This window comes from Rattus norvegicus, chromosome 10, assembly GCF_021556685.1.
Source record: "Rattus norvegicus strain SHRSP/BbbUtx chromosome 10, alternate assembly SHRSP_T2T, whole genome shotgun sequence".
In the NCBI taxonomy this organism is placed as follows: Eukaryota; Metazoa; Chordata; class Mammalia; order Rodentia; family Muridae; genus Rattus; species Rattus norvegicus.
This window is the reverse complement of record NC_141543.1, coordinates 19,487,969-19,497,452: the sequence shown is the minus strand read 5'-3', so window position 1 is coordinate 19,497,452 and position 9,484 is coordinate 19,487,969. Positions and strand designations below refer to the sequence as shown.

General features: G+C 55.2%; 3 protein-coding genes across 4 annotated transcripts; 1 reads left to right on the top strand and 2 right to left on the bottom strand.

The window, feature by feature from the left end:
* Window positions 1–358: 358 nt before the first annotated feature.
* On the top strand, window positions 359–6,109 carry Mlst8 (MTOR associated protein MLST8). The gene is given in 9 exon segments (NM_022404.2): window positions 359–708; window positions 1,232–1,370; window positions 1,532–1,583; window positions 1,666–1,828; window positions 2,166–2,241; window positions 2,341–2,493; window positions 3,236–3,360; window positions 3,473–3,636; window positions 3,732–6,109. Coding segments are annotated over 8 exon segments (981 nt in total). The 5' UTR covers window positions 359–708; window positions 1,232–1,241; the 3' UTR covers window positions 3,851–6,109.
* On the bottom strand, window positions 4,227–5,760 carry Bricd5 (BRICHOS domain containing 5). 2 transcript variants are annotated; one of them, XM_087574244.1, is made up of 6 exons: window positions 5,657–5,707; window positions 5,389–5,508; window positions 5,109–5,264; window positions 4,935–5,036; window positions 4,532–4,685; window positions 4,227–4,435 (listed from the first exon to the last, which is right to left on the bottom strand). In XM_087574244.1, exons 1-6 carry the CDS (start codon window positions 5,705–5,707, stop codon window positions 4,341–4,343), a joined length of 678 nt encoding a protein of 225 aa, XP_087430370.1. In that variant the 3' UTR covers window positions 4,227–4,340.
* Window positions 6,110–6,627: 518 nt separating the features above from the next.
* On the bottom strand, window positions 6,628–9,254 carry Pgp (phosphoglycolate phosphatase). The gene is given in 2 exon segments (NM_001169152.1): window positions 6,628–8,483; window positions 8,576–9,254. Coding segments are annotated over 2 exon segments (966 nt in total). The 5' UTR covers window positions 9,216–9,254; the 3' UTR covers window positions 6,628–8,157.
* Between the last annotated feature and the right edge of the window lie 230 nt (window positions 9,255–9,484).

Here is a 9,484-nt window from a genome sequence, read left to right as displayed (position 1 = left end):
TTTTCCGGAGCTGGGGACCGAACCCAGGGCCTTACGCTTGCTAGGCAAGCCTCTACCATTGAGCTAAATCCCCAACCCCGAGTCTGCAGTTTTAAACGGGTTTCCGGGCTAACTTGTGTGCCCTCAGGATCAGGCTGGGACTGTACAGTTCTGAAACGGCCTAGACTAGGGATACTAGATAAAGCAAATAGAAGTACAGAATGCCCAGTTGCATTTGAACTTCTTGTAAGAAAGTAATTCTTCTAGTACGTTTGAGATATGCTTATTCCAAAAAAAAAAAGGAAGAAGAAATTAAGAAAGAAAGAAAAGAGAAAAATGAAAAATATTTTTTATCTTAAAGTTTTGTATTTATCTAGGAATTCTAGCTTGGTTGGTAGGGTAGAGGATTGTGTATGTCGGTTGGGGGTGAAGGGCAACGACAGTGTAATTCTTTCTTGGAGCTAAGCCTGGAAAATAGACAGCAGCACCGTGTTTGTAGTTCCCATGAGTTCAAGGCTGAGGTCGCGGCTGACAGCCACTCCGCGCACGATCACTTCTGGAGTTCTTCATCTCAGAACTCTCTTATCCTTGTCAACTCCCCCACTCCCTGGACCCATGGTCTCGCCCGGAGTTACTATCGATAACTCTACGCTCGGCCCGGCTTCTATCGACTCGCTCCTGCTCGCCTCGCCGTCCTGGACTAAGGCAGAGTGCAGAGCGTGTGTTAAGGTACGGGGGCCGCGGGGCGAGGGCTGCGTACCGACCGCTGGGTGGCTAGGAGAGTGCGGTCCGGGTAATCACGCCGGTAGGACAGAGCCCGGGCGGTGTGCAGAGCAATGGGGAGCGTGGGGGTCCTGCCAGACAGCGCCCCCACCCATCCGATCCCAGTGCCGGTCAGCTACGCATGCTCAGCAGCAGCAGCAGTGCCCGGCTTTCCCTAGCCGCCCTGCGCATGCGTTGCCTACCCTTGCGGCAGACGGCGCCCGGGTGATTGCCCTCTGCGTGTGACTGCCTCCTGCTGGCGAGGCGGCGTCTGAAAGCCTGCGGGTGAAGCTGAAGGAACACTCTCCAGGGAGCAAAGGAGCTGAGCTTCAACTCTTGTGACCCTGAACACTCTCATTTTTCTTATCTTTAAAGTGATGATACCGGTACACCGTAGTGTGCAGACTGTTATATGTACATCTGTCCAGATGTTTTGACCTTTGGACCTTATTTAGCTCTTGGCCCAGTGCAGGTCTCATTTTTTCCCCAGCCATCAAACAATGAATACCACCCCAGGCACAGTGGGCAGTGACCCTGTCATCTTAGCAACTGCAGGCTATGACCACACAGTGCGCTTTTGGCAGGCTCACAGTGGAATCTGCACTCGAACAGTGCAGCATCAGGACTCTGTATCCTCCACTTGGGAGCAGGGTGGTGCTGGCCAGGATTAAGTATGATTAAGTGTGTGTGCTTGGGGAAACCCAGGCCTGCTGCAGGAGGTCTTGATGGCCTCGTGGCCTCAAGGCTTCCCTCTCCAGGATTCCCTTCCTGTTATCCTTAACAAGCTCAGCAGGTGAATGCATTGGAGATCACTCCAGACCGGAGCATGATTGCTGCTGCAGGTACCTGAGATTCTTGACCTCTGACCCTTTATGGTGGCAGTACTACCTGATGCCCATGCTTCAATTCACCCCATGTCCCTAGGTTACCAACATATCCGCATGTATGATCTCAACTCCAATAACCCCAACCCCATCATCAGTTATGACGGAGTCAGTAAGAACATCGCATCAGTGGGTTTTCATGAGGATGGCCGCTGGATGTATACAGGTGGAGAGGACTGCACGGCTCGCATCTGGGACCTCAGGTGGTGCTGTGTGCTGGGCTGGAGAGGATGTCTGCTGGGGAGGGGGCAGGTCAGGGAATTTAGTCTACAAACAGACTAAGCAAGTGTATTTGATGGAGGGAAGGTGGGAAGCAGAATGGAATTATGTCAAAGAGCCAACCTTGCCTCGAGGCTGGTGGGGGGTGAAACTCTCAATCACTTCTCACTGACCTCACACTACCACTTGTGGGGCGAGAGCTAAACTTCACAAGCGTTTCTCCTAAGGTAGAAGCAGCTCCTATGAGAAGAGAATGGGGGCTTCTGGTGGGAGCACAGAGAGCATACATTAGAAGCCATGTGTAACCTTCATTCCCCACAGGTCCCGGAACCTGCAGTGTCAGCGTATCTTCCAGGTGAATGCACCCATTAATTGCGTGTGTCTACATCCCAACCAGGTGAGGAGCACTCATGGGGCCGAGTATGGGGGGTGGAGGGAGGGAGGCTTTAGAGGGTAAGGGCACTGCGATAGCTCACCTCCACTAACTACATCCCAGGCAGAACTCATCGTGGGTGACCAGAGCGGTGCTATCCACATCTGGGACCTGAAGACAGACCACAATGAGCAGCTGATCCCTGAGCCTGAGTTTTCCATCACATCTGCCCACATTGACCCCGATGCCAGCTACATGGCGGCAGTCAATAGTGCCGTGAGTGCTGGGAGGAGCTACAGGGGCATCTTGGCACCTAGCCCCTTAGCTTCTGCAGATGAGTTGATTCCTTGGTTCTCTCTCAGGCCTGGCTGAGCTGCCACCCAGCTCCCCAAGTTGGGCACTTGGGTACCACTCCTGTCGTTCACCTTGCTGTCTGCCACAGCCCCACCCATCAGACTGGGCACCTCAGCCTGTATTTCTCAGGGCCAGTTATTTCTCCTTTCCTGTGCCAGTCCGTGGCTTCCTCGACACTGATAAGCTTCTCTGTGGCCTACCTGGGGTGCCTGATCTGTTCCCCCTCAGCTGTAGAAGTATCCTTTAGTCTTCTGGCAGGCTGTACCGCTCCTCCTCATGCACTGCAGATGCTTCAGTTTGGTCCCTGCTCTCATCTGCAGTCTCATCCTCTCCTTTTAAATCCCAGAACATCACTTGCTCCACGCACCTGCGCTCCCTCCTCCCGGCCTTGTGGTGTCTGTCACACTGTCTAGCTGGGTGATCTCCCGACTGCCTCCCCCCACGTATACATCTCTGCTGGCCAGCAGCAGCCTTTGGGGAGCTGTGTTTGACTTGGCTAGTGTGACCTCCTGCTATGGCTGGCTGGGCAGGGTTCCTTGTTGGGGTTAAATTTCCTATAGACATGACTGACCCAGGATGCCATTGGACTTCCGGCCTTGGCCCAGGTGCCCCAGATCCATATCTGAGGGTCTGGGTTTTGAATGACTGCCCTCCTGTCCCATAGGGAAACTGCTTTGTCTGGAACCTGACGGGGGGCATTGGTGACGAGGTGACTCAGCTCATCCCCAAGACCAAGATCCCAGCCCACACGCGCTACGCCCTGCAGTGCCGCTTCAGCCCTGACTCCACGTGCGTGTAGCGCCCCGGGGGAAGGGAACCTGTAAGCTGGGGCATGACCTGGCGCGCGCTAAGTCGATACGGGGTGGTAGTGGCCACTGAGACGCCCCATGTCCAACTCCAGGTTACTTGCGACCTGTTCGGCTGACCAGACGTGTAAAATCTGGAGGACATCCAACTTCTCCCTGATGACAGAACTCAGCATCAAGAGTAGTAACCCCGGAGAGTCATCCCGTGGCTGGATGTGGGGCTGCGCCTTCTCAGGGGATTCCCAGTATATCGTCACAGGTAAGCCCTGCCCTCCTCTCCCCCACACACTGCCAAGTCCGCCAGAGAGGCCACTCATAGCTGCTACCTCACTTCTGCCTGATCTCTCCTTGCAGCTTCTTCAGACAACCTGGCCCGGCTCTGGTGTGTAGAGACTGGAGAGATCAAGAGAGAGTATGGTGGCCATCAGAAAGCTGTCGTCTGCTTGGCCTTCAACGACAGCGTGCTGGGCTAGCCCCTGCCCCTTGAGGGCTGCACTGGGCAACCAGGACTGCCTGGTCTAGTGGCTCTAAGAGGATGTACCTGAACAATACCCTGCTCCAAGTGAGACTCAGGTCAGCCTCTGCATATCAGGCCAGTGGGACCTGACCCGACTACCCTCGGCCCCTCTTGGCCAACCTAGACTTTTTGGCTACTCTACCCTGGGACTTTCTCCGTGCCCAGATCTGTTGTCAGAAAGCTCACAAAGCCAGGCTGCATGTGCCTGGATTGGGAGTCTTCTCCCTTTAGAGAGACCAGACCTAGAGTGCTTGGAACTGTTGAGGACATCGGAGGTTGATGCCTGTATCCCAGGTATGTTACCCCCGCTTGCTTCAGAAATTACCACCATGGCCAGGCAATCTGGGTTTATTCATCCCTACCGTCAGCTGCCTTCCAAAGGTACTGGTGACCTGGCAGCTGGCTGACCTGTGGGACCAAAGGTCGGGAGGACTTGGTAGGGGGTCTTAGTCTGGGAGGTAATAAAAGCAGACAGACACGCAGATGTTGCTCGGGAAGCAGATGTCAATGCAGAGGTAGATCAGCCGCTGTCTCTGGGGCCCTGAGGAGAAGGGAACTTCATGAATCCCAAGGGCCCCCTAACCAGTATTGTTCTGCAGGAGCCATAGGCCTCTTCACCCAGCCTACCCCAACTTACCCTCTGCCCACCGGGCCCAGTAGATAGGAGTGTCTGCACAAAGGTGTTGCACTGAAGCTCCCACTTGGGTAGGGTCCACAGCATGGCCTCCCAAAACTGCCAGCAGTTCCTGGGCATAGTGGGTGTCCTGGCCAGGTACATGTGACTCTTGGGCCTGCAGAAAGACTCTGGTGGGTCATGGTGTAGTACTTCCTTGCTCCTGGCTGGGTAGGGCATTCATGCCCACCCCAGCCTGATGGCCCTTCCACCTGCCCTTGTCAACAGCCTTCGTCAGGGGAAGATAGAGCTTTCTGTTCCCCTGAAACCAGAGCCTTGGCTGGCCCAGCTGGGCTGTACAGAGGACCTTTTGTTTATGCCCTGGCCTTGGGGGTTTGTGGGTGGCAAGCCAAGTAGTACTGCTCACCCTGGAAGTGTTCAGCAGCAGCTGCAGGGTCTCCCAATCTTGGGCTTCCATCAGACGGAGGAAGCAGGCCTGGTGCTCTGCAGGGCGGTAACAGATGTAGCCCTGGAGGAGCAGATAGGTAAGTGGAGGCCACTCCTGACACCTTCATTCTCTCCCCCTCCCAAGCCCACTCACACTTTGCCCGTCGAAGAGCACAGCCCAGCTGTGGTTGCTCTGAAACGGAGTCACCATGATGGTCGCCATGTTCTGGGCCACATCCACTAGAGTGGTTTGATTGGGCCAGGGTACCCGGGAGCTCAGGAAGGTCTTTCGGAGCATCTGCAGCAATGGCTAAGGGGTATTTGGGATTCAGCCTTAACCTATGTTTCCATATCCTCTGGCTCCATGCGAGAGCTGACAGGTACTGGCCTTCCTGCCCTCTTTCCACTCTGCATACCCTGGAAGAGGTGCTTACCTTGGAAGGGCTGTATGTGAAACCAAGAAGCCCTCCAGCCACGGCCCCTGCAGTGAGCAGTGTCAGCATCAGCAGCAAGCCTGCTGCTCTCCAGCCCCTGTAGCAGGGTTTGGTCTTCACCTGAGGGCACAGTACTAGCTGTGGGGCTTCGGGCTTAGAGACTCGGGAGCCGACTTGCTCAGGGAAAGGGCTGAGGATGGTAGGTGGTGACTCCTGTCTCCTCCTATGGCATCCCTGAGTTCTTGTCTTGGGGGTGGTAGAGACTTACCTCAACAGGCTTGGACCTGAGGCTCTCAGTGAGGATGTGCCCCTGCTTCATGCTGCAGCCCCTGCTGACAATGCACTGATTGTCTGCAGCCCCTTGGAGGAGTCAGCCAGGGAAACCTCAGGATGCCTTTGATGAATCGAACTGTATCCTCCCCTCCCAACCCCACCGCTTCCTTCCCAGCCAGTATCTGATAGCCTGCCTCAGAGCCAGGACAACCCTCTCCCCCACTTGTGATTGCTGGTTACCAGGTTTGTCCCTGGACTCTTGGCCTGTGCAGAACATGGGATTTTGGAGTGTGTGTGAGCTGGCCTTGATGTTAGAATTGGCTAGGTCTTGGCCAGGGTGACTTTTGTCTGGTTGGGCAGATTTTTTTCTTGGTGTGTTACCTCTGGACTCCTGAGCTAGACACAGGAACCATCAATAAATGTGTATGAACCATCAGTATGAGGCTAATTGCTTTGTCTTTTTCTTTTTTCCGGAGCTGAGGACCGAACCCAGGGCCTCGCGCTTGCTAGGCAAGCGCTCTACCACTGAGCTAAATCCCCAACCTCGACTAATTACTTTCTTAACTTCCCTCACAAACTCCTCAGCTTCTTTCAAGACCCCATTAGCATCAGATGGGGCTGTTGGATTTTTCCATGTGCATGACTGCTTCAGCTTGTTTCACATTAAGTGTGGTTAGGCCAGTCTCTGTTCCCTGGCATGTTTTCTAATCTAGCACTCTTGTCTTGGCCCCTTATCTGTCTAGCTATGTGACATGGTGGTTCAATGTACGTATGTCCACAGTACTTTACCCAATGGCTTTACGCCATGTACTTCCTGTTTCTTTAGAACCTGTTCCTTATAGGCAGGGTGGGGCTACAGTGGCCATGTCCACTGTGAATGATTTTGGGAGTTGGAATCCCAGCCGCCTGCCTTGCTCCCACCCATATAGACAGCTGCTACTCGAAGAAATTAGAGGAAGGCAGACCTAATCATTGTGGGTTTGAGTTTAATGTGCATTTGAGGTCACACAGCAAGACAAGCTGGAAATGTAACACACATAGGTTCTCTAGCATCTGCCCAGAGAGGGCATCCCTGGCTGCACATCTGCCAAGCCTGGTCATTATTCAGACTTGGGATCAGCACCACCAATGTTACAGGCACTACTGCCATCATGTTGATCTATGGCACCATTCCACTCCCACCCGGCCTGTGAGCAGCTTCAGACTTTTATTGCTCTGAGAACTTGGTGAACAGGTGAAGTACTGTGACCATGAGAGTAGCCACTTGGTACAGGGCAAGGTGCCAGAAAGGAGTCGGCCAAAAGGAGCAACTTCCCGGGTATGCCCCATGAATGTTTCCCAGTCTGCTCAGCAGATTGCTAAAGGTCAGGGACTTGAAGAGCAGAGGAAAAGGCCAGAGATGTTGAGAAGCCAAGTGGTTGGTAGGCCTTATGGCTGGCTACCAACAAGGAAGTCCAAGATCGAGATAGGTGGTGGTATCAAGGAGCACCGATACTTAACCCATGCACAACCGAAAGTGACCTGGACAAGGGGAATTGTATGCTTTCTTAGAGACTTAACTATCTTCTGGGCTCCTCATTCCTTCCTACCCAGAGGGTACTCTGGGAAACAAGGCAATCCTTGACTTGCACACTGGCTGTGCTGCTGACTGGGGCATGAGATTTCTTCAGTGGGGTTTACCCTTGAGACAGAGCAGCGCTATTAATTCAGACACTTAAGATCCAATTCCACACTTGACAATGCCATTCACTAGTTTGAAGAAGTAAGCACTGTTCTGAGCTCCCATAAAGCAGCACGGAGCTCAGGGCAGGCCCTCCGGACCCAATTGGCTGCTCAGCAGGCCACACTATGACACCTGGGTTAAATTCACACAAGACAGCCAAAGTTTAGCTGGGCTGCTGTTACTGTGCATGGGGGTCTGCAGTGCTGGGCATCTGAAACAGAACAGACAACTGTGATGTCAAAGTGGTTTTCAAAGAAGCAGAGTGAGTGGAGGTTGTCAAGAGCAGCATCCAAACCCCAACAATAGAGCGCTCCCACCCCGAAGGTGAGGAACTGGGGTACAGTAACAGGCACCTCTGCTGCATGATCACATTAGGGGAAACCCCAGTGTTTGGATACTTCAGAGCCCCTTTTCTTTACTCTGCCCACCTTAGGGCCTGATCCCTGACTACACTTCAGTAAAAAGCAAGACACAACCCTTGACCCACTTCAGTCGGAGCAACAGAGCCTGAGGTTACCTGAACGTTGGGCATGTGCTATGCCCACCTCATAATGCCTTCCAAGCTTAAAAGTGCATCTTAAAATATAATTCTCTGTAAACAACACCTCCCCCCAACACTTACTTACAAGATTAACTACCGCCTTTACTTCAGTTAACCTGCAGCCACCTAACTCAGCTATTCCTAAGCCCCACCTATTAATTTAGGTAGCTGATTTTCTTTTTCTTTTCTTTTTTTTTTTTTTTTTATTCCAGAGATTAAAGACACGAGATCTTTAACCTTGAAGGGCAGGCAAGAGGTCGGCTATGCTGTCAACATAGAAGTCAGGGACCATTTTCTTCTTGAACATGCAGTCACTTTCCTGATTGCTCTTCACATCCTCAAGACTGGAGACTCCGGTGAGGGTCAGGATAGTCTTCAGGCTACAGGTGGAGCCCAGGAGGATGTCTGTGTCCAGGCGGTCTCCCACCATGACGGTGCGCTCCGGGTTGATACCATACTCCTGGGACACGCAGTCGAAGATGAAGCGGCTAGGCTTCCCGATGATGTCCGCCTGGCGCTGGGCGGCCATCTCCACGGCTCGCACCAGACAGCCGGTACCTGCAGAGCGAGGGAGGGAAGGGGACGCTGGGGTCAGGGAACATGGAAGGGCTGGGCCCGCCCTCCAACCTCCAGCCCCTGGGCGCACGGACCCGCAATGAAACGGCCGTTCTCTAGCGGGAGCCGGTTGTCCATGTTGGTGCCCACGAGCAGACAGTCGGGCTGCTGCAGGTACCGCACGGCCTTGGTAAGCTTCATGTAGCTGAAGTGTGGGTCGAAGCCCACCACTACCGCGCGCACGTCGGGTTCGAGCGGCACGGCTAGCCAGTCGCTTGGGCCATCGCCGTGAAGCACGTCCGGGCCCACGCCCACGCTAGTGACACCCACGGCCTCCAGCTCCGCGGCTAAGGCCGGGCTGCCCAGCACGTAGGCCTTGGGGTCCGGCACGCCGGCCAGGCGTTGGCGCAGATAGAGCGCGCTGCAGTAGGCCGTGCCGAAGACCTCGAGGCCCGCTTCGGGCCCCATCGGGCCACCGAAACCCAAGCGCCTGAGCTTCTCCGCGTAGGCCGTACGAGTCTTGCTGCTGTTGTTGGTAATGAAGCCCAGTCGCTTGCCGCGGGCCCGCAGCGCCCGCAGAGTCTCCGGCGCGCCCGGCACGGCCGTCTCGCCGCGCCACAGCACGCCATCGCAGTCGAACAGCAGCGTGTCCACTTCGGCCAGCAGCAACTTGGCCCGCTCGGCACTCAGCCGCACGCAGCGGACTTCGTCGCCGCCGGCCTCCGCCTCCGCCATGGCCGACCGCTGACCGCTGCCGCCACCCGCCGCCGCCGCCACCACCGGCCGCTCCTCGCAGCCGCCCGCCGCGGCGCCCGCCCCGCCTCCGGGACGCTCATTGGCCCCGCTCCTCGCGCGCACCGCCCATTGGCCCCTGCTTGCGCCAATCCACCTCCGTTTCCCGCGAGCAGCGAGGCACACAGCGGCAACCGACGCGGGCAGGCGCGCGGAGGCGGTCAGCCATTGGCTGTCTGGTCCAGCTACACCAGCAATTGGCTGGCAGAGCG